Raw genomic sequence first — 23,950 nt, 5'->3', positions numbered from 1 at the left:
CAACATCCAATCCAAAAACTGGTCAGGTATGTGGATACTGATTGGGCCGGGGACTGCACAGACTGCAAGTCGATTCATCTTCCAAAGTGGGGAAGGAACTATAAGTTGGTCTAGTGTAGGGGTGCCCAACCAGTGGCCCGCGGAGCCCTCTCATGTGGCCCGCAACCTCGTGTTCCTGCTCTGGGATGGCTGGTTGGCAAGCCCAGATTGCGGATCACCGATCCGTCATCCTAGAGCATCAGTGTTGTGAAAGAAGCCGGCGGTAGAGAATGCAAGCGGCTCCGGAGTAGAGTCGCATAAGCTGATGCTTCCTGTATAGCGCCGGCTCCTGTTACAGGCAGAGTGATACCAATTATGGGCATATCTGTTCTGCAGTGGGTACTGGGCTGCTTTCAAACTAATCCATAGGTGAACTGCCTACCTCCCAATCCGATCCCCTAAAAAGAAAAAAAAAAAAACAGAAGGGGATCCATCCCCTTCCGTCTGGGTGGATCGGATCGAAGGGCCCATAGAGTAGAGTGGGCTGTGTCCGTGTCTGCTCTCCATATGCAGAATGGACACAGACCTGTCATCCGCCCGCTCCACTGATTGTGGCCCATCACCGGTTACCAAGTCACTTAAGTGGACCTTGCTCTTCAAAAGGTTGGGCATCCCTGGTCTAGTGGAAAGCAACCAATTGTCGCTCTATCTTCAACTGAATCAGAGTACATTGCAGCAGCACACGCATGTCATATGGGATACACACGTCAAAACCAATTACCATTTTTGAAGACAACCAGGAATGTATAAAGCTTACGCAATCAGAAAGGGTCAATCCTAGGACCAAACACATTGATGTCAAGTATCACCTACTGAGGGACAATCAAGAGCAAGGTGTTATTGACATTCAATATTGCCCATCAGAGGAGATGGCTGCTGATGCACTCACCAAGCCTTTATTGAAGGAATGTTATAGTTATATCCAGAAGAAGCTGAATATAATTTGACAAAGCACATGCTGTTGAGAAGGGGTGTTGGAGGAACAACAACATGTAATGTAAAGTTTCTTATAAACTGACTATATATATATATATATATATATATATATATCAGCAGGTGGTGCTGTAGTATTATAGTGTATATTTCATGTATTTTATGATATAAGAGGAAGTACCCTCTGTATCTAAGTGTGCACTCGTTACCTTCCTGTCTGTCTCCATGATGATAAAGGGCATGTAATGTATTTCTCCATGAAAGTAAAGCTAATTGCTGAAACAAGACGCTTCCAGCTCATAATTATTCAATAACCTTCTAATAGATAGGAAGTGAGAGAAAACGTCTCCAAAAGTAAGGAAAATCTCCTCATAGTTGCTACTGGAACAAATGTCCCTCCTGCAAGATTCCCCTCTATTCCTAATCTAATTCTCAAAATGTTGGCTTTTCCCTCACTTTTAGTCTCAGTGAAAATGGCGCCCAAGACAAGAGAATAGGTGAATCTACCAAGCTGGGAAACTGACAGCAATAAAAACAGAGGTTTTATTCCTTTACTAGTTATGGCTTAGGATGCAATGGCTGCAGCGTTTTGAAACAACATTTTTCTGCTTTTTAAAGACCGAAAAGATGTATTTCTTTCATAAAAAGGTTAACAAAAGACAAAATAGACATAAACATACCAATTTAATCGGCAGACCACAACCACCAGTGCACAAGATGAAAAGCCTTTGTTCATAACTTTTTTTTAGTAAATTATCCTAGATGTTTGAAGCTGAAGAAAAAAAAGCTTCACTACCGCAATTACCATGTAAGCTATATAAAGTTTCATTACTGAGATAAACTAAAATAGATCAACAATCTGGCAGAGACTTCATCCCACGTTGAAGCACTTAAAAAAGAAAAATAATTATACTGAGAAAAAGTCAAGTTTATTAAACAAGAATAAGTAGTTATGTGCGGAAATGCTGTATAATAATAACAAACACATTTCTTGTTCTTGTTTGGCACAATGGTGGGCAATATGTGAGGCATAAGTGGCCTCATTCCACTCCACGATACAGTACTTGAATGCCTACCAGTACTAATCCCTAGACTCTCACAGTTCTGGCTGTTCCTGTATTGTTTCCTCCGTGTCCATGGTAGCAGGATGTAGCTGAGTGCCAGAAAAGGAGGTGAAAAACCTGTTTCATGTTTGTACCAGACTAGGGGGGGCTGGCAAAGAAAGGATTCTCACTGTGCCTAATGGCAAGAACAGCTCTAGTTAACGGTGGCTCCCGACACGTTCCATGTCCACACATTGTATTGTTTTATACTTTTGATGGCATCGGTATGCTAAATAAGAATATGTTTGTATAACAGTTGATTGGGATTCCTAAAGAGTGACTAAACTAACAATGTAGTCATTAGACATCAGCACTATATAGAAACATTGGAGTTTACCTAGTGCATGCTTAGGAAATACAAAAGGACCACAGAGAGAAAATAAAAAAGGTACAATAAGGTCACAGAACAACATAGGTACAAGAAAAGAGTCACAGAACCAAGAGGTACAAGAGAAGAGTCACATTAGCCCTTGTACATACGGTCGGAGATTCCGACAACCAAATCCGTCGGAGTAATTCCGACAACCAAATCCGTCGGAGTAATTCCGACGGATTAATTCTGGAAGAGGTCCGGAAGTGATGTTGCATACACACGGTCGGACTAAGTTGTCGGAAAATCCGATTGTACATAACGTGATGATGTTATTTTGTTACGACGGGAATACGTTCAGGCTAGTAGCCAATAGCTTTGATCTAGGAATTTGATCTGAGCATGCGTGGCACTTTGTCAGTCGGAGTAGGCTACACATGATCGGAGTATGTCCAATCGGAGCATTTTGTCTGAAAATTTTACTGGCAAGTTGAAAAAGTTGGTCCGTCGGATATTCTGATGGAAACAGTCCGATGGAGACCACACACAGTCGGAATATCCGACAAAACGGTCCGATAGGACACATTCCATCAGAATCTCCGACCGTGTGTACAAGGGCTAAGAGAAGAGTCAGAGAACCACAGAGGCAACAGTCATGAGTCACACAACCACAGAGGTACAGGAGAAGAGTCACACAACCACAGAGGTAATAGAGAAGAGTCACACAACCACAGAGGTAATAGAGAAGAGTCACACAACCACAGAGGTAATAGAGAAGAGACACACAACCACAGAGGTACTAAAAAAAAATTCACAAAACCACGGAGGTACAAGAAAGGAATCACAGAACCACAGAGATACAAGAGAAGAGTCAGAGAACCACAAAGGCACAACTGATGAGTTATACAAGCCCAAATGATACAAGAGAAGATTCACACAACCACAGAGATAACAATGAAGAGCCACACAACCAAGGTACAAGAAAAGAGTCACAAATCCACAGGGGTATAAGAGAAAAGTCACACATCCACAGAGGTACACTAGAAAAGTCATATATCCACAGTGGTACAAGAACAGAGTCACACAACCACAGAGGTAATAGAGAAGAGTCACATAACCACAGCGGTAATAGAGAAGAGTCATACAACCCCAGAGATACAAGAGAAGAGTCACATAACCACAGAGATACAAGTGAAGATCTGCACAACCACAGAGGTACAAGAGAAGAGTCACATAACCACAGAGATACAAGTTAAGAGCCTCACAACCACAGATGTACAGTACAAAGAAGAGTCACACAACCACAGAGGTACAAGAGAAAAGTCACATAACCATAGCGGTAATAGAGAAGAGTCATACAACCACAGGGGGTACAAGAGAAGTGTCACACAACCACAGAGGTACAAGAGAAGAGTCATCTAACCACAGAGATACAAGTGAAAAGCCGCACAACCACAGAGGTACAGTACAAAAGAAGAGTCACACAACCACAGAGGTAATAGGGAAGAGTCATACAATCACAGAGGTACAAGATAAGAGTCACACAACCACAGAGGTACACGAGAGGAATCATAGAACCACAGAGATACAAGAGAAGAGTCAGAGAACCACAGAGGTACAGGAAAACTCACAGAACCACAAAGGCACAACTGATGAGTTATAGAAGCCCAAAAGATACAAGAGAAGATTCACACAACCACAGAGATAACAATAAAGAGCCACACAACTGAGGTACAAGAAAAGAGTCACAAATCCACAGAGGTACAAGAGAAAAGTCACAAATCCACAGAGATACAAGACAAAAGTCACACAACCACAGAAGTAAAAGAGAAGGGTCACACAACAGAGATACAACAGAAGTGTCACATAACCAAAGAGGTATAAGAGAAAAGTCACTCATGCACAGAGTAATCAGAGAAATGTCACACAAACATGGAAATAAAAAAAAGAATAGTCAGGGAACCAGAAAAAGTACAAAAGAAGAGAGTCATAGAACCAAAAAAGTACAGAGGAGTCAGAATCATAAACCAACAGAAACACACAGGTACAAAGGAAAAGTCAGAAAACTAAAGAGCCCCAATGGAAGAATCAAAGAGCTACTATGAAATTGTCAATGAGCTACAAGGGTTCAAAAGAAAAGTCACAGAACCATGGAGGTACATTAGAAGTGTTGCAGAACTACAAATACACAATGAAAGAGTCACCAAACCATATAGGTACAATGGAAGAGCCAGTGAACCATAGATATACATAGGAAGAGTCACAGAACCATAGAGATACAACATAAGAGTCACAGAACCATAGATGTACACTGGAAGAGTCATATAAGTACAGAAATAAAATTGAAGTGTCACAGATGTCACTCAGTTATGCATCAGTTTGGCCACTAATGCAGTCCTTTGATGCTTTTTTTCCCATAAGCCCACTTAAGTTTGTTTCCAATCTCACCGTGGCATTCTGGTACTGATACCAGTCAGGGATTGGAATGTGGTTATTAGGGACCCTGCGAAGATTCCTGGGGCGATCCTCTGACTCCCACAACAACGTGTTCAAGTCTGGAAAATTGTTGTTTATGTCAATCCCATCGGATGTCCAGCGGCCCAGTGACCATCCACCTAATTCTGAGCCCTGAAATATGTATATAGAGAAAAGAAAGGGTGAAGGGGGTGCCACATCCATATATAACTAGAACTGACAGATTAGGACTTTGGAGCGGACTTTATAGGTACCAGAAAGGAATACAAAAATGTTATTAGAAAAATAATTAATTTATTAAACATGAATATAAAAAAAAAAATATCTCATTAAAAACAAATGTTATTTGGCTCTCGATAAGAGAGCTAGCACATAGATTTGTGTATATAGTCCCTGTTAATGCTTGAAAAAGGCTGGTCAACGTTTCGTTTTCGCTTCCTCAGGATCTAATTGCCTGATGACAAGCAGAGGGATTCTGTGTAAGAAAGGGGAAATGATTATACTTCACATATAGACAATGGGCACATATATATATATATATATATATATATAACCCAAGGGTGAGATTTTCACATAGCAGAGATCTAAAAAATGGTGCAAGAGATAACCACTCATAGAACATAGAACAGCAAATTCTCATACGTGTGGCATGCCCCGCACCATCCCAGAGGGAGCTGGATAGTACTAGAGGTAATGCAAATATCCACATGGTAAGTAAAAGATCTATATCATATAGAGAATAAATGCTGTCAAACAGCAAGCTGAATTAATATATGAATTCAGCTTGCTGTTTATTGACATTTATTGTCTATATGATATAGATCTTTTACTTACTATTTGGATATTTGCATTACCTCTGGTTCCCTCTGGGATGGCGCAGGGGCATGCCAAACGTATGAGAATTTGCTGTTCTATGTGAGTGGTTATCTCTTGCACTATTTTTTAGATCTCTGCTATGCGGAAATCTCACTCTTGGGTTATATATATATATATATATATATATATATATATATATATATATATATATATATATATATATATATGCTCATTGTCTATATGTGAAGTATGATTATTTCCCCTTTCTTACACAGAATCCTTCTGCTTGTCATCAGGCAATTAGGTCCTGAGGAAGCGAAAACGAAACGTTGACCAGCCTTTTTCAAGCATTAACAGGGACTATATACACAAATCTATGTGCTAGCTCTCTTATCGAGAGCCAAATAATATTTGTTTTTAATGAGATATTGTCTTTTTTTTTATATTCATGTTTAATAAATTATTTTTCTAATAATTTTTTTGTATTCCTTTATGGTACCTATAAAATCAGCTCCTAATTCTGAGCCATGTAAACATTGCAAACAATACATTGACACATCATTCTTTCTGATTTAATACAAACAAAACAGAAATGTAACTCTTAGGCCAGTTGCACACGGGCGTAATAATTTACTCGTTGACAGGAAGTCAATGCGTAAAAAAAAACATGTAACGACTTGAGTATAGGCGAGTAAAGGTGTGTAAATATATAGACAACTAAAATTCTTCATTGCTAGTGTTGTAATTTACTAATTTATACTCACGTAAACATATAGACAAGTAAACACATGTATGCGAGTAAATTACTGCACCCGAATGTAAAATATTAAATTTTTGTTTTACTTCTCTGTACGCTGTATTACAGATTTTAACTCAGCTGTGTGCACAGTTCCATAGACAACAATGCATCTCATTTTAAATAAGTAAAAAATGCAGCATTTTTACTCCCATGTGCAAGAGGCCTTATACTACTGGGCTTTATCCACTACACCTTTTGTGTACCACCCAGAGTAAAGACATGTATCAGGCTCTGTGGAAAGTACTAATGTCATGGCACTCCATTATCAACAATTAACCCAAATATTCAATAACTGCTTGCAGTGGTGGCTGGTGCTCAATTTTTTGAGGGGAGGACGGCAAACAAACCTGGCGCCCTCACTTCCCCCACCCACCCCCTGTCACTCGATCAATCGCCAGCTTGCCCATCAGCCAAGTGGCCTGCCAGCCCTGCACTTACTCCATCCAGGTTGCAGCTTCGGCGGCTTCCCCTCTGCATCTCCTCCTCAGTCCCAGCAGTAGCTTCTCTTCCCGGCCAATTGGGTCTTAGGACTCCCAGCTAATCAGGTCTCGTGTTTCAGGAGCCGCTTCTTGATTGGCCGGGAGGAGAAGCAGGAAGACATTAGCGAATATTAAAAATGCTGATGTCACACAAGTGGGTGGGCTCGGGTGTAGTAATCCACGCCCTGAGCACACTCTTTTTTAAGCCAATTAGAGCCTCAGGCTCTAATCATGTGCTTTAATAATAAAAAAATAAAAAAACTCCATTGAATTTCATGCATTCGGCAAGCCGACACTTACTGCTTGTGACAGTTTTCTAATGCATAAGTAACTAATGACAAAGGGTACAGTTGTGCTCATAAGTTTACATACCCTGGCAGAATTTATGATTTCTTTGCTCTTTTTCAGAGAATATGAATAACACAAAAACTTTTCTTTCACTCATGGTGAGTGTTTGGCCATTAATTATCAATAAACTGTATACAGTGATAGTGTTTTCACCATTTGGCTGCATAGTCTGTTCACACCAATGCATTTCAAAAGATTTGTGCACGTTCTCTATTGGGTACATTGATCTTCAGTTTACCATTCAAATCTATTTAAAGATCCTTATAAAAATGCAACATATCTAAACATGTCAATGCATGTCATCACAATGTAGGCTAATGTATGTGCTGGGATGCAAACGGAAAAAAACCCAGGCATGAAAAACAGACAAATAATTGTCGTAAGGGTCAACAAGTATAAATTCATTTTACTTAGCAACCCACTGAGAACAGTCATTTGTGCATATATTTGATTATATTATTTAAAAAAACAATTTCAGTATGGTGATTCACTCAGTATGGGTGTTTCATAAAGATTTGGAGAGAGCGGAATATATGATTTCCTGATTACACACCAAAATCTGGCTCTGTATAGTCAACTGAACACATGCTGACTGTCATAATTACAGCATCATTTTTTGCTTACTGATATTCGGCAAAAAAATTGTTTTTGATAATCCAAACCATTATTGCATATAGAAAAGGTTTATGCTAATTAAAATGCCATATTTCTGCTTTTATTTACTTTAGAGATTAACACATTGTATAAAATATTTTCTCCAATGTGTACCATAACCATATGGATCTAATAAATATAGCATATGTAATGATGGACCTGTCTGACATGAATTTGCTCACCAATTCTGCAGCCTTCTCATATCCATCAGGGTTGACAGATGGGAGGAAATGGAGGCGGGTGTTTTGGATGAGCCGTAAAATGCGTTTATTGCCTGCCTTGTACTCCTGACAGAGGAACTGCATCAACAAAAGTAGGAGTTCCCTTCCTAAGGCTTCATTTCCATGGGCTCCCGCCATGTAGCGAAACTCTGGCTCCCCTGCATAAATGGAAAGAAGACCACCAGAAAAGGGTAGAATTACACACAGTCCTATGTCATAGGAATTGTCGGCCTAGCAGCACTGTCAGCAACCCTGATAAAAAAAGAAAGCTGCTGAGATAAGATTTATTAGTCACATAGTATGTCTGTTAAGCGAATTGCATTGAAAGAGAAGAACAGTAAAGCACAATTATGCAACATATGAATGAAGAGGATCCTGCATATGTGGTGAGCATTTTATATACTGTATACTATATACAGTATATATATATATATATATATATATATATATATATATATACATACATACATACACAGTGGGGAAAATAATTATTTGATCCCCTGCAGATTTTGTAAGTTTGCCCACTTACAAAGAAATTAAGGGTCTATCATTTTTATCATAGATTTATTTTAAATGTTAGAAACAGAATATCAACCAAAAATCCAGAAAAAAAACATGATACAAATGTTTTAATTTGAGTTGCAGTTCAGTGAGTAAAATGAGTATTGACCCCCAAGCAAAACGTCACTAAGTACTTGGTGGAGAAACCCTTGTTGGTAAGCATAGAGGTAAGACGTTTCTTGTAGTTGGTTACCAGGTTTGCACGCATCTCAGGAGGGATTTTGGTCCACTCTTATTTACAGATCTTCTCTAAATCCTTAAGGTTTCTTGGTTGTCACTTGGCAACTCAAAGTTTTTAGCTTCCTCGATACATGTTCTATAGGATTAAGGTCTGGAGACTGGCTAAGCAACTCAATGACCTTAATGTGTGTCTTCTAGAGCCACTCTTTTGTTGACTTGGTGGTATATTTTGGGTCATTGTTATGCTGGAAGACCCATCCACGACCCATCTTCGGTGTTCTGGCTGAGGGAAGAAGGTTCTCATCCGTGATTTTACAATACATGGCCCTATCCATTGGCCCCTCAATGCAGCAAAGTTGGCCTGTATCTTTAGCAGAGATACAGCCTCAAATCATAATGTTTCCACCTTTGTCCTTGACTGTAGGGATGGTGTTCTTAGGGTCATAGTCAGCATTTTTGTTCCTCCAAACACGGCGAGTCAAGCTCAAGTCTGGTCTCATCTGACACAAAAGATACACTCCGCATCTTTCCAAATAACTGTTCCCTACTGCAGTAGTTATTATTAATTTGGAACCACTAATCAATATGATAGGAATTGCCTATCTATAAATTTACATGTCACATCTGACCACAGCACTTCCTCCCAATCCTTCTCTGAATCATTTAGATGTTCATTGGCAAGCTTCAGACAAGCCTGCAAATGTGCCTTCTTGAGAAGGGGGCCTGACGGGCACTGCAGAATTTCAATCCATGGTGGCATATTGTGTTACCAGTGGTTTGATTGGTGGTCCCAACTGCCTTGAGATCATTCACAAGCTCGTCCTGTGTAGTTCTGGGCTGATCCCTCACTTTTCTCATGATCATCTTTAACCCTAGAGGAGAAATCTTGTATGGAGCTCCAGACTGAGGGCAATTGATGGTTGTTCTGTATTTCTTCCATTTGTGAATAATGGCGAGAACAGTTGTCTCCTTCTCACCAAGATTCATGTTAATGGTCTTGTAGCCCATTCCAGCCTTGTGCAGGTCTACAATTTGGTTCCTGACGTCCTTTGACAGCCCTTTGGTCTTGCCCATGATCGTGAGGTTTTAACAGAATGAGATTATTTTCCCCACTGTGTATGTATATATATATATATATATATATATATATATATATATATATATATATATATATATATACAGTGGTGTGAAAAAGTGTTTGCCCCCTTCCTCATTTCCTGTTCCTTTGCATGTTTGTCACACTTAAGTGTTTCGGAACATCAAACCAATTTAAACAATAGTCAAGGACAACACAAGTAAACACAAAATGCAATTTGTAAATGAAGGTGTTTATTATTAAAGGTGAAAAAAAATCCAAACCATCATGGCCCTGTGTGAAAAAGTGATTGCCCCCTAAACCTAATAACTGGTTGGGCCACCCTTAGCAGCAACAACTGCAACCAAGAGTTTGCGATAACGTGCAATGAGGCTTTTACAGCGTCCTGGAGGAATTTTGGCACACTCATCTTTGCAGAATTGTCCTAATTCAGTTACATTAGAGGGTTTTCGAGCATGAACGGCCTTTTTAAGGTCATACCACAACATCTCAATAGGATTCAGGTCAGGACTTTGGCTAGGCCACTCCAAAGTCTTCATTTTGTTTTTCTTCAGCCATTCGGTGGTGGACTTGCTGGTGTGTTTAGGATCATTGTCCTGCTGCAGAACCCAAGTTCGTTTCAGCTTGAGTACAGGAACAGATGGTCGGACATTCTCCTTCAGGATCTCTTGGTAGACAGCAGAATTCATAGTTCCTTTTATCACGGCAAGTCTTCCAGGTCCTGAAGCAGCAAAACAGCCCCAGACCATCACACTACCACCACCATATTTTACTGTTGGTATAATGTTCTTTTTATGAAATGCAGTGTTCCTTCTACGCCAGATATACTTGGACACACACCTTCCAAAGAGTTCCACTTTTGTCTCATCGGTCCACAGAATGTTGTCCCAAAAGTCTTGGGGATCATCAAGATGTGTTGTGGAGAAATTGAGACGAGCTTTGATGTTCTTTTTGCTCAGCAGTGGTTTTCTCCTTGGAACTCTGCCATGCAGGCCATTTTTGCCCAGTCTTTTCCTGATGGTGGAGGCATGAACGCTGACCTTAACTGAGGCAAGTGAGGCCTGCAGTTCCTTGGACGTTGTTGTGGGGTCTTTTGTGACCTCTTGGATGAGTCGTCGCTGCGCTCTTGGGGTAATTTTGGGCGGCCGGCCACTCCTGGGAAGGTTCACCACTGTTCCATGTCTTCGCCATTTGTGGATAATGGCTCTCACTGTGGTTCGCTGGATTCCCAAAGCTTTGGAAATGGCTTTATAACCCTTTCCAGACTGATAGATCTCAATTACTTTCTTTCTCAATTGTTCCTGAATTTCTTTGGGTCTCGGCATGATGTGTAGCTTTTAAGGATCTTCTGGTGGACCTTACTGTGTCAAGCAGCTCCTATTTAAGTGATGCCTTGATTGTGAACAGGTGTGGCAATAATCAGGCCTGGGTGTGGCTAGAGAAATTGAACTCAGGTGTGGACAACCACAGTTATAGTATGTTTTAACAAGGGGGGCAATCACTTTTTCACACAGGGCCATGATGGTTTGGATTTTTTTTCACCTTTAATAATAAACACCTTCATTTACAAATTGCATTTTGTGTTTACTTGTGTTGTCCTTGACTATTGTTTAAATTGGTTTGATGTTCCGAAACACTTAAGTGTGACAAACATGCAAAGGAACAGGAAATGAGGAAGGGGGCAAACACTTTTTCACACCACTGTGTATATATATATATATACTGTATATACAGACATAAGATTTCTAAAATATGAAAAATAGATTTATAGAAATGCACTTTTTAAATGGACAAGAGTTGAATTACCTCCAGTTTCATACATTTTTTTTTGGACCCTGATGTAGAGTTCTGTCCACCTGGCCTATACATTACAACAAGGCTCCGATCTCTATAATGGATTTTTCAATAACCTTACATCAGTGAGACTATATTATGAGGACGGTGATTTATTTTACTGCAACAAAAGGCAAAACTCCAAAGCTGAGCAGGTGAAGGTTGGATCTCCATTGGGAAAAAACATTGCCATTATAATCAATCTCACCAGCACCCATACCGGGTGAATAAACCCCTTAAATGGCAGGTACCACTTTAGTGCAGGCTGATTTAGAGGCCTTATTTAAAATATGTTTGAACTAAAGTCACATCTAAATAATCCATGCAATACAGCAACATATTTTACAATGGATTTTCTTTAGGATTTAAATCACATAAAATTATGCAGATATGAGTTTGAGTTTATGTAATTTCTTTAAATTAAATCCTTTGAAACTAACTTTAATCAACATCGGTGCTTCAAATTATTCACTGTGATGGTGAAGTAAAGAAAATTAACGGTAATTATGGTTTAGGGAATAGATCACTAAGAGCTGTTTGAACATGCAGCAGCTTACTGGAAATATTTGGAAAATTTGTCAATGTCCAGATTAATATTACAATGAAATACTAAATTCAATGCAGATGTGGACATTTTTAAGAACTATCTGCTGTGGGTAACACAAACCAAGGTAATAGGAAAATGTACAACGTATGATATAGAGTAATACAGGCAGCATTACTTTAAAGAAGGGGGTTCCTATATTGTTGCTACCTATTCTACAACTCTATCCTCTTAATCTACATAGGACAGATTTAGTGAAAGTAGAACTATAGGCAAAACTTTTTATTTCTGTTTTGGATACAGCTAGTAGGGGTTATTACCCCTATCAGATTTTTATTTTTTTGCCATCTGTGTCCTATTGTGGAGATTTCGCTTCACTTCCTGTCCCATAGCCAAACAGGAAGTGAAAGGAAATGCCCTGGGGGGACCTCCAGGTCACCAGAACTAGTGTCCACATTATGATTTTCCCTCTATTATTTTTCTGGGGACAACCCAAATTTTGGTATTTTCACTTTCAATGATAATGAAGGCTCTTTGACCCGCCCTGCCCTAAGGAAAGGGAGCCTTGACTGCTGGATGCTTTGCAACCAAGTGGGGCATCAACCTAATCAGGGAGTCAGTGTGGCTCTGTTGGGATTGGCTACAATGGCACAAGGTGACTGGGTGGAGCCGGAGCTCTAGAAAAGGCTACACAGAGGCATGTCCCATGACTTTCGAGAAAAGTAGTTGATGTCACAAGAGTTGCCCAACCAACAGCCCGTTGTGTTTTCGTCACAGCTTCCTTGGCGGTTTTACCCTGCCCTCAAGTTATTTACGGGGTCAGTTTAATGTCTGTCTTACACTGATGGTGGAGACAGGCCACTTAGACTATATGGTTTGGTTATAGATGCTCATGGTGTAACCGTGCCTGGCATGGTATTTGTATTTTGATGGTTGTTATACTAAGATGTTCAATGAAGCTGGGGCCTTGCCCTACTTCCAACTTAAAGTGGCCTATATGTCTTTTTGGGGGGCAAGAGTTTGTTGTGGTTTAAATAAGTGAGGGGGTAAGACAAGACTAAGCTTCTCAGCAGTCATGGAAGACAGAACAAATAGAGAGGGTGAATCTCCAAATGGGGTCACAGACAGCAATAAAAATTGTCAAGCATTCTAATCCTACATCCTATCCAAAACCAGTTCTACCTTATATATTTTAGGTGTCTCTCGAGTTAAAACCAAAACCTAACATGAAGCTGCCCTTCTCCTACTGCCTGAGCCACTAATCTTTACTGGACTGAAAATAAATTCTCAGCTAAAGAATTTCCATAAACTGACACTTCTGGCAATGTCATCTTCCTGGTTTTCCCGCTGTGCTTAGTGGTGCCATCCACTGGCCTTTGTATCCTACAGTGATATAGTAGTACAGCCTTTCTCAACTTTTCAACACAGAGGAACCCTTGAAATAGTTCTCAGGTCTCAGGGAACCCCTGCTAAAAATTAGACGTCTACAACTCATGATACATTAGTGTGATGGTCAGTGGGAAGACTGGTTCTTACTCTTGTGGTCATTGGGAAGAATTACCCCCTTACAGATAGCTAAAAAGATCAATGGTGTCAGTGGGAACTTATCTGAGAGGCAGGAATTGCCCAATGCTGAAGGAACCCCTAGCAACCTCTGGAGGAACCCTAGGATTCCGCGGAACCCTGGTCAAGGATCACTGTAGTAGTAGCATAGCTCCCAACTATCCCTGATTTGGAGGGACTGTCCCTGATTTGGAGCAATGTCCCCCTGTCCTTCTTTCCTCCTCATTTGTCCCTCATTTTGGTCTGATCTATATAGTTGTATATAAAATTCACCTTTTATCTTTCAAAAAGTGTTTCCCAGTCCTAAACCTTTCATCCAATTTCTAAATCGCTGCATTTGTACATTTTAAAAGCCAATATAAAAGAATAGTAGTGGTTAAAAAAAAAAGTCCTTGTGGATTTAATTAACCTTTTTTTGGTTAATTCTCCTTTATGGGGGTGTGGCAGGGGACATGTCCTACGCCTACATATGTTTTTTAGTAGGTGTCCCTCATTCTTATCTCAAAATGTTGGGAGGTATGGTAGTAGGAACCTTGGCACATGGACTCAGATCAAGAATTGACACTCCTACACATTTCAGATTCTTAAGAATTTTCATATCTCTTTAGTACAGTAGAGATTGGCGGGAGTGGGACATTAGGAATGTGCCAGCTTTATTTTAGGTTTTGTTTTGAACTACAGAGTCACTACAGAGTCACTTTAAGTATGTATCTGATATATACCATAGAAGTAATTATAGAGTATCTTCACTCAGAATTTAGAATATATTATAGGATTTTAAAAAATTTATTTTGTGACCCATTGGCAAGATACTACATCAAAATTACTAGTTCTCTCTAACTGCCATGGCCATTACAAGGCCACATGTCACCCTCAACCCTAATATACAGTATTCTGCAGGCAAAGGCAGAACGTCACACCTTTGAGAAGGAGCATATATCTACATTATCTCTCTTGGGTGAAGTTGGCCTTTATGTTCTCAGGGATCTTTATGACACTGGACAGATCAAAAGATGACTTGAAAAAGCCTACAAGATGTCACATAAGTGGAAAGGAAAAGTTTAGCTGCTGACTGTTTGGAGAGTTGTTTCCGATTATCAGTGCTGGTGGCATCTTATTGTTTGTTATGGACATTATGCCCACTTTTCCCTCCTACTATATTTTATAAATGGGGTCCATCAAAATTTAGAGTAATGGTCTTTCCTCTATGACCTGAAAAACGCTGTTACACATAGTTGCAAATAAAGGGTCTGTCCTGTACAAATTAGCACATTCAAAAAGTGTCCACATGGTCTAGGTCAGTGATGGCGAACCTTGGCACCCCAGATGTTTTGGAACTAAATTTCCCATGATGCTCAACTACACTGCAGAGTGCATGAGCATCATGGGAAATGTAGTTCCAAAACATCTGGGGTGCCAAGGTTCACCATCACTGGTCTAGGTTCTAACCATTCAGCATTTGATTAGTTATTTTGATCAATACATAAAAACAGTACTAAACCCAAAAGCAAACATTTATTATATTGCAATTTACCAATCCTTAGATGTGACGGCTTCATTATTTTCTTAGTTAGGCTTTCTTTCTTCTAATTTCACCTGGTGATCTAGCCAGTAAATCTGTAGTTTTTCAAAAGAACACATACAATACACCTCCTGCAAATGTATTGTTTTAATGGGATGAGACAAACCATTTAACACTCATCCCAAATAGCAAGCAATTGTGCTGCAAGTTTGAAAATTACTTGCTAAGCTATTGTTAGACTTGCCAGGCTTCACAAGTTGGTTGCACAATTGAAACAAGTCCTCATAGCATTACTCCAGATCAACTTTCTTTGCAAAACATTCTGCAAGTCTGCTGCAAGTTCTGGTTCAGTTATTTTGTGCAATAGCCATCCCACCACAGGGGGTCACTGTGGCTGAATTTTTCATGCTGTAGGCTTAGAGAGCTCTTGCTGTAGACTCACCACTGCAACTTTGCTCTTGCTAGAGACATTCCATGGACATTTGCTTAAAAAATGGAAAAGTGTCAACTAGAACTTGTGCTTCAAGTCCTCTGCAAGTGTACAACTGTCCAGTGAAAAGGCACAGTAAGTTTCAATTCAGCACTGCCATACATTTGTGGCACGTTATCCTTGCTATCTGGGATAGGGGTGCTTACAATGGTCACCTTTTATTTATTAATGTTAAACCTTTATCATAAAAGGAATAATACTGTTTGTTGTAACTGCTTATAAAGTATTAGATGGAGTTTGACTTCAATTTGTTAATGTATGTAAATCTGCTAGTATATTTAACACTCCTGTGCTGCAGACTGACAATGCTGATGTCTGCTGTGCCCCCTGTGATCATTCATCCAGAGTGGGGGCACTCTAATCCAGGAGGTGTGTTACTGGCTAGATCACCAGGTGAAAACAGAGAGGAAAAAGTAGAAAAAAAAGAAAATGAATGCAGCCATCACATCTGATCGCTGGTAAGCGGCAATATATTACATTTTTGGTTTTGGGTTTAATATCACTTTAATGCTTCTATCTTTTTTCCTCAGAATGCTTCTAAAATGTCAGATTCTGTTACACAGACATAAGTTTGCACACAAGGGCAGCAAAGTAAAGAGACAGTGACAGCATAGACAATGGACATGAAATCACAGACAGAGAAAGGGCTGGCAACTCCTTCTAAAGACATTATTATAACAGAGCCCCGGTTAAGGCATGTGTCAACGGGCTTTGAGCTTGTGTTGATGGCATCACTTTGACATCAGTTTAAGATGCTTCTGAGGTCCAAATTCACTGACAGGTACAGTTCAACTCTACCTTATTACCTGCATTTGATCTACTTTTAGCAAGTTTTGCATACCCATGGACGCAAATGCAAAACCCAGTTGAGGCAAACAAAAGCCAGTCAACACAAGTCATTGTGGCATTTCAAGCATAATCTTGTTTGCCAGGATGTATCCCCATGTAGCCTTCTTAAAGGCAGTTAGCCTTAGGAACCAATTTGTCACAAAGTATGAGATTGGAATAGTAATTTTTTTCCAATGGCCATCCTTTAGATTTAAGTTCTACTGTAAAATGGGAGCTGTACTGGTAAATGTTAATGTAGAGCTTCAACTAATCCAACTCAAGTAATCATCCATTGGGTGTTTCTACATCTCTTGAAGACTCCAATAATAACACTTCCCATAGTAGTTTATGTGACTTGTAAAGCTTTAAAGTGGAAGTAAACCCATTGATTTAATAGATAAAAAAAAAAAAAAAATCTGTATATACTCGAGTATAAGCTGACCCAACTATAAGCTGAGGCACCTAATTTTACCACAAAAAAAGGGAAAACGTATTGACTTGAATATAAGCCTAGGGAGAGAAATGTAGCAGCTACTGTAAGTGGAAAAGAGGCTCAGCAATGCCCATCTGAAGCCTCACTGTGCTCATCTGCAGCCTCATTGTGCCCATTTGCAGCCTCACTGTACCCATTTGCAGCTTCAATGTGCCCATTTGCATGCCTCACTGTACCCATTTGCATGCCTCACTGTGCCATCTCCCTGTCTCACTGTGCTATCTGCTGCCTCCCTGTGCCATCCGCATGCCTCACTGTGCCATCTGCCTGCCTCACTGTGCCATCTCACTGCCTCACTGTGCCATCTCACTGCCTCACTGTGCCATCTCACTGCCTGTGTCCATCTGCAGCCTGATGTATCTGATCTCCAGAACAATGGCGCTGTGACATGCAGTCTAGTCAATGGCCGTCCAGTGTAACAAAGCCCCACCTCTCCCTCATCCGTGATGGAACACTGATTCAGTTTCCCAGCAGTGAGTCAGTGTTCTGCCTATCATGGACAGAGACAAGGAGAAGGCGGGGCATTGTTACACTGGACGGAAGCCGACTAGGCTGCATGTCACAGCGCCAGGAGATCAGGTGCATCAGGCTGCAGATGGGCACAGTGAGGCAGGGAGACTTGACTATAAGCCAAGGGGGCTTTTTCAACAAAAAAAATGTGCTGAAAAACTCGGCTTATACTTGAGTATATACGGTATGTGTCTGGAATGTAACAGTCCCATTGGTTGTGCTCTCAAACAAACTGTCAAACCATCCAATGGCTGGGTCATAACTGGTCACATGTGCAGCATCATGGCAGTTGAAGATCAAACAGAGGCCAAGATGGCTGCTTCCTTGGCTGAAAACAATAGGAGGGTTTACTTCCACTTTAACCACTTGCCGACCGCCCACCGTCGTTTGACGGGTGCAGTATGGCTCCCCTGCGCGAATCGTCATAGCTGTACTGCAGCTGCTTTAAGGGGTAGAGGGGACAAATGCACGCCCACCGTGTCACTTAGGAGCCGATGCGCTTTTCCGGCAGCCGAGATGTCCACCAGGGACCCATGATCACTCCTGACAGAGCCAGAATGGGGATCTGTGTGTGTAAATAAACAGATCCCGTTTCTGTCAGGGTAGTAGAGACAGATCGTGTGTTCCTAGTGATTAGGAACAACAATCGATCTCCTCCTCCATTCAGTCTAATTGCCCCACAGTTAGGACACACACTGAGGGAACACATTTAACCCCTTGATTGCTCCCTATTATAATATATACATATATAAATATATATATATATATATATATATATATATATATATATATATATATATATATATATATAATTCTATATTATTCTATATTATAATATGTGTAGCTCTGATCACTGTATAAATGTCAGTGGTCCCAAAAAAGTGTCAAAATCGTCCAATCTGCCACAATGTTGTAGTCCGGCTAAAAATCGCAGATCGCCATCATTACTAGTAAAAAAAATAAGAATAATAAAAATGCCATAAATATATCCCCTATTTTGTAGATGCTATAAATTTTGTGCAAACCAATCAATAAACGCTTATTGTAATTTTGTTTTACCAAAAATATGCAGAAGAATACATATCGGCCTAAACTGATGAAGAATTTTTTTTTTAGGGATATTTATTATAGCAAAAAGTACAAAATATTGTGTTTTTTTTTTCAAAATTTACGCTTTTTTTTTTGTTTATAGCGTAAAAAATAGAAACCGCAGAGATGATCAAATACCACCAAAAGAAAGCTCTATGTGTGGGGAAAAAAGGACGTCAATTTTGTTTTGATACAACGTCGCACTACCGCGCAATTTTCAGTTAAAGCGACCCAGTGCCGAATCGCAAAAAGTGCTCTGGTCAGAAAGGGGGTAAATTCTTCCAGGGCTGAAGTGGTTAAACAAGACTGTATAGGATCCGAGTTCCTAAATAACTTTTTTTCAATATTATGGCAACTCCATTGGGCAGCATGACACCACATGATTTGTCTCTAGAATTACTGCAGCCATTGGGACAAACTAGTGATGGTGAGGGTATCCCAACAATGAAGTTCCCCAAATATATAGTCTAAGGCCGCATACACACGGGCGGATTGTCTGTCCAACTTAGTCCGCTGAACCGTGTTTCAGCGGACAATCCGCTCGTGTGTGGGCTTCAGCTGACTTTTTCAGCGGACTGTCTGACGAACAAAGTCTTACGGAATTTCCGTAATTTTGTCCGTTCAAACTTGGTTTTGTCCGTCCAAACTTGGTTTCAGCGGACAGTCCGCTCGTGAGTAGGCAAGTTGGACGGACTAAGTATGGCGCATGCTCAGAAAGGATTTACACGGCCGAAGGTTGCATTGCAGTGTATAGGACGTCGTTTTTCTAGTCCCGTCGTACGTGCTGTACACGTCATCGCGCACGCTTTCAGCGGACTGTCTGCTCATCGTGTGTGGTCAAGTCCGTTCATTCAAATATTGAACGGACTGTCTGTCGGATTGTCTGATGAACTTAGTTGGGCAGACAATCCGCCCGTGTGTACGCGGCCTAAGTAGCTAATGTATGATTCGGCTTGCCATTAATGCATTTTGGCCTTTAACATGGAAGAACAAAGTGAATGGGATAATGCAAGCTAAAGCTTAAAAAATAAATATTTCTTAAATTAGGTTAAATGCCAGGGACATATGGTATTTATCAAAAAAAAATGTAAATTATGTGTATTTGTTGCTAAGCTTTAACTTCCTGTAGGTAAACATTCATGTAGCTCTGGTGTCGTTGAGTTCACAAAGCATAAATAGATGTTGTATATAAATGTGCATAGCGGAAATAATCTTTCCTGGTCTAAAGTATCATCTCTGGTGGCCTCCCAGTGCTTGATATAGCCTTGGTGCCAGCCTTCCCTTGGTGGAATGACAACACAGAACCAGCCAATCCAATGCACAGGAATAAGCGAAGATGTAGAAGAGACAGGCGGGAAGTCGCAGGACATACATAGAGGGTGTTTAGTCTCCTAACCGACTTCGTGCTCCCCGGGGTTGTCAGACATCTCCATGGCATAAAGCTTGAGGCCCTCATGACTACGTCCAATATTATAGACACGGGTAATGTTAGGACACATTTCATTCACCACCTTCATCAGCTGAAAGAAAAACAAGTGGAAGTTAATGTTTGATTAGAAAAGTAAAAGTGTAAAAAAAAAAAACATCAGGAAGAATTGTCTGAAAAAAGATATGTAAGGACCAGGTCTTGGAACCACCTCTGTTATAAAGGTGGAGAATTCAATAGTTTTCAGATCAATGGCTGTGGCTTTCTATTTAGTCTTTATTTTCGAGAAAAAGTATTCCTCTATTACAAACATAACATCTATACAATAACCATACCATTACAATATAATTAGTTACTTTTACCCAAAGAACCTCCCTCTCCCAAAAAAAAAAGGAAATCATAAGGGCTACAATAGCCCTCCTACCCCCCTCTCATCCGCCCTTTCCTTCTTTATGACCCTCTAACATTCCAGTAACCTCAAATATCTTTCCGTTTTTCTGAACTGCAGCCATTGCTGCCACCTTCTTTGGTATCTCTCCTCTGTTTCCTCTATCTTATATATTGTCTCTTCAATATTTCTTATTCTTTCCAACCACTCTCTCATTGATGGGCATTCCTGGGTTTTCCATCTTCGAGGTATTAACGCCTTCGTTGAATTCAATAAGCAAGGGGCCAGGGAGCTCCCATATTGCCTCTCCCCTTTCTCTGAGTCATGGAATAGGCAAACCCATGGACATTTTACGATCTCTACTCCTGTTATATTGAAGATGGCTTCGATTATTTTACCCCAGAAAGTTTGTATTTTAGGACATTCCCACCACAAGTGTGAGAAAGTTCCCAATACAGGGCAGCCTCTTCAACATGTTGAGGGAATTTCTCCACTAATTTTTTCCTCTCTTTGTGGAGTTATATACCACCTTGCTAAAAGCTCATAAGACATTTCTCTTGTTTGCCTATCTTTAGCCACCAAGTAAGTTCACCTTATAATCTTATTCCTATGTTCGTCGTTGTTTAGGGGCCCTATCTCTCTTTCCCACTTTTCTAGCTAAGTAGCGTATTCATAATCTGCCTCCCGTAGCAAAATTTTATATCCTTTTTTCAAGGCTTTGCGCGGACTCCAATAGTTTCTCCAAAGGTCTAATGCCGCGTACACACGACCGAACTTTTGGACAGCAAAGGTCAGATGGAACGAGTCCGTCGGACAATTCAATCGTGTGTGGGCTCCATCGGACCTTTGCTTGCCAAAAATCTGGCGGACTTTAGAAATAGAATATGTTTTAAATTTTTCCACCGGAACTCCGCCGGACCGAGAAATTCATTCGTGTGCATGCTAGTCTGACGGACAAAAACCGACGCTAGGGCAGCTATTGGCTACTGGCTATGAACTTCCTTATTCTAGTCCAGTCGTACGTCATCACGTTAGAATCCGTCGGACTTTGGTGTGATTGTGTGTTGCCAAGTCCGTTCATTCGGAAAGTCCGTCGGAACTCCCCTGAAAGTCCGTCGGAAAGACCGGCGGACCTAGTCCCTCTAAAAGTCCGGTCGTGTGTACCTGGCATTAGTTGATTCCTTCCCCCAGTGGCTGTGGTAGAGATTGAACGAAATAGTGTAATTGTGTATATCTCCATTTGTCAAGTGCTTTATGCCCCCATTCCCCTGTGATTTCCTCATATGTGCGTAATCTATCCCCTTCCATCATATCCTGTAATCTTATATCCTCTTTTTTAGCCCACCTACTAAAGTACATATACTCCTCTTCCCCTGGTCTAAAAAAATTTGTGTCAAGTAACGGAATTAATGGTGAATTGTGTTCCCATTTGTGTCTCTTATTTACTGCATCCCAAACCCTAAGTGAGTTTTTTTGTCAATATACTTGTGTTAGATTCTAGTTCTCGGTACCGTGCCGGTATCCATATTAATCCCCCTATTTTTTTTCTGCTTAATTTCAATTCTAGTTCTACCCAATCCTTATCCTTTTTATTGTGGGTCCAATCTATTATTCTAGATATAGCAATAGCCTTAATGCCCCCTCTATCCATTCCTCTAGATATTATATTAAATGCGATCCACGGACGTTTGCGTCCCCAGATAAATTTTGTAATCATAGATTTTAGTTTGCTAATGTACACTTGTGGGAGAGGGATTGGGATCATTTGACATGTATATATAAATATTGGTAGTACAAAGATCTTAACTGAGTTTATTTTCCCAACCCATGAAAGTGATTTATATTGCATCTTACTTAGTTGTTCTTTAATTTTATTCAAGAGGGGGTGTAATTGGTCTCAAACAATTCCTCAACTCTTGCCACCAACTTTATTCCCAAATATCCAAGTTCTCTCTTACGCCACCTAAAGGGTGATTTAGGTTGGATCGCCCTCTGATCTTCTTCAGATACATTTAAATTTAATATCTCAGATTTGGTCATGTTTACTTTAAAATTTGATAATTTTCCAAATTTTAAGAGCTCCTTCAAGACGGCAGGAATGGAAATTCTAGGGTTGGAGATATAGAGCAGTAGGTCATCCGCAAAAGCGGCTGTGGCTTTCTAAATTGGGTATTGTTCTCTGCTCTGATGTCATAGGGACAAGTACAAAAAAGTGGTAACCACCCCAACCTATGACTGGTCTTTGCAGTAAGGTGCACATGGATGAGCAATACACATCTCAAACAAACTAAATATTTCCCAGCTCTTACCAGCCAGCCTGCAAAGCAACCAAAATGATCCTGTCTAAAAGTGTGAGGTAAAAACAGAGGTTTTGTTTGCACACATTTTCAAATATATGCGTAAGCCGCAGTGCCCATGCCAAGGGACCTCTGTATATACTGCAGTCCTAAATCTAACTTTCCAGAGCCTCCATAGTAGGAGCACATATTGTCAAAAGTATTGGGACACCTGCCTTTACACGCACATGAACTTTAATGGCATTCCAGGCTTAGTCCATAGGGTTCAGTATTGAGTTAGCCCACCCTTTGCAGCTATACCAGGTTCAACTCTTCAGAAGAGGCTGTCCACAAGGTTTAGGAGTGTGTCTATGGGAATGTTTGGCCATTCCTCCAGAGGCGCATTTGTGAGGTCAGGCCCTGATGTTGGATGAGAAGGCCTGGCTCACAGTCTCCCAAAGGTGTTTTATCAGGTTAAGGGAGGACTCTGTGCAGGCCACGGACCTTGCTTTGTGCACTGGTATGCAGTCATGTTGGAACAGGAGGGGCCATCCCCAAACTGTTGCCACAAAGTTGGGAGCATGAAATTGTCCAAAATGTCTTGGTTTGCGGACACCTTAAAAGTTCCCTTCACTGGAACTAAGAGGCCAAGACCAACCCCTGAAAAATAATCCCACACCATAATCCCCCCTCCACCAAATGATTTGGACCAGTGCACAAAGAAAGGTCCATAAAGACATGGACAAGCGAATTTGAGGTGGAGGAATTTGACTGGCATGAGTCCTGACCTCAACCTGATCCAACATCCTTGGGGATGAATTAGAATGGAGACTGAAAGCCAGTCCTTCTCTTCAACATCAGCGCCTGACCTCACAAATGCGCTTCTGGAAGAATGGTCAAACAGTCCCAGAAGAGTTGAAGCTGTTATAGCTGCAAAGGGTGAGCCAACTCAATACTGAACCCTACGGACTAAG

At 40.6% G+C, this 23,950-nt stretch overlaps 1 protein-coding gene across 1 annotated transcript in view; it reads right to left on the bottom strand.

Annotated features, from left to right (window-relative positions):
- Positions 1–23,950, bottom strand: part of CPXM2 (carboxypeptidase X, M14 family member 2) — a 249,462-nt gene that overhangs the window by 62,239 nt on the left and 163,273 nt on the right. Inside the window, exons 9-11 of the mRNA XM_077455573.1 lie at positions 20,283–20,406; positions 8,139–8,335; positions 4,834–5,013 (exon numbers count right to left, since the gene is read on the bottom strand). Of these exons, the coding sequence (XP_077311699.1) occupies positions 4,834–5,013; positions 8,139–8,335; positions 20,283–20,406 (501 nt within the window). The remainder of the gene's footprint in view (positions 1–4,833; positions 5,014–8,138; positions 8,336–20,282; positions 20,407–23,950) is intronic.

The sequence above is a fragment of the Lithobates pipiens genome, unplaced genomic scaffold (assembly GCF_037356315.1).
Source record: "Lithobates pipiens isolate NorthernLeopardFrog02 unplaced genomic scaffold, aLitPip1_a1.2 Scaffold_25, whole genome shotgun sequence".
Lineage (NCBI taxonomy): Eukaryota > Metazoa > Chordata > Amphibia > Anura > Ranidae > Lithobates > Lithobates pipiens.
This window is presented reverse-complemented; position numbering and strand designations above follow the sequence as displayed.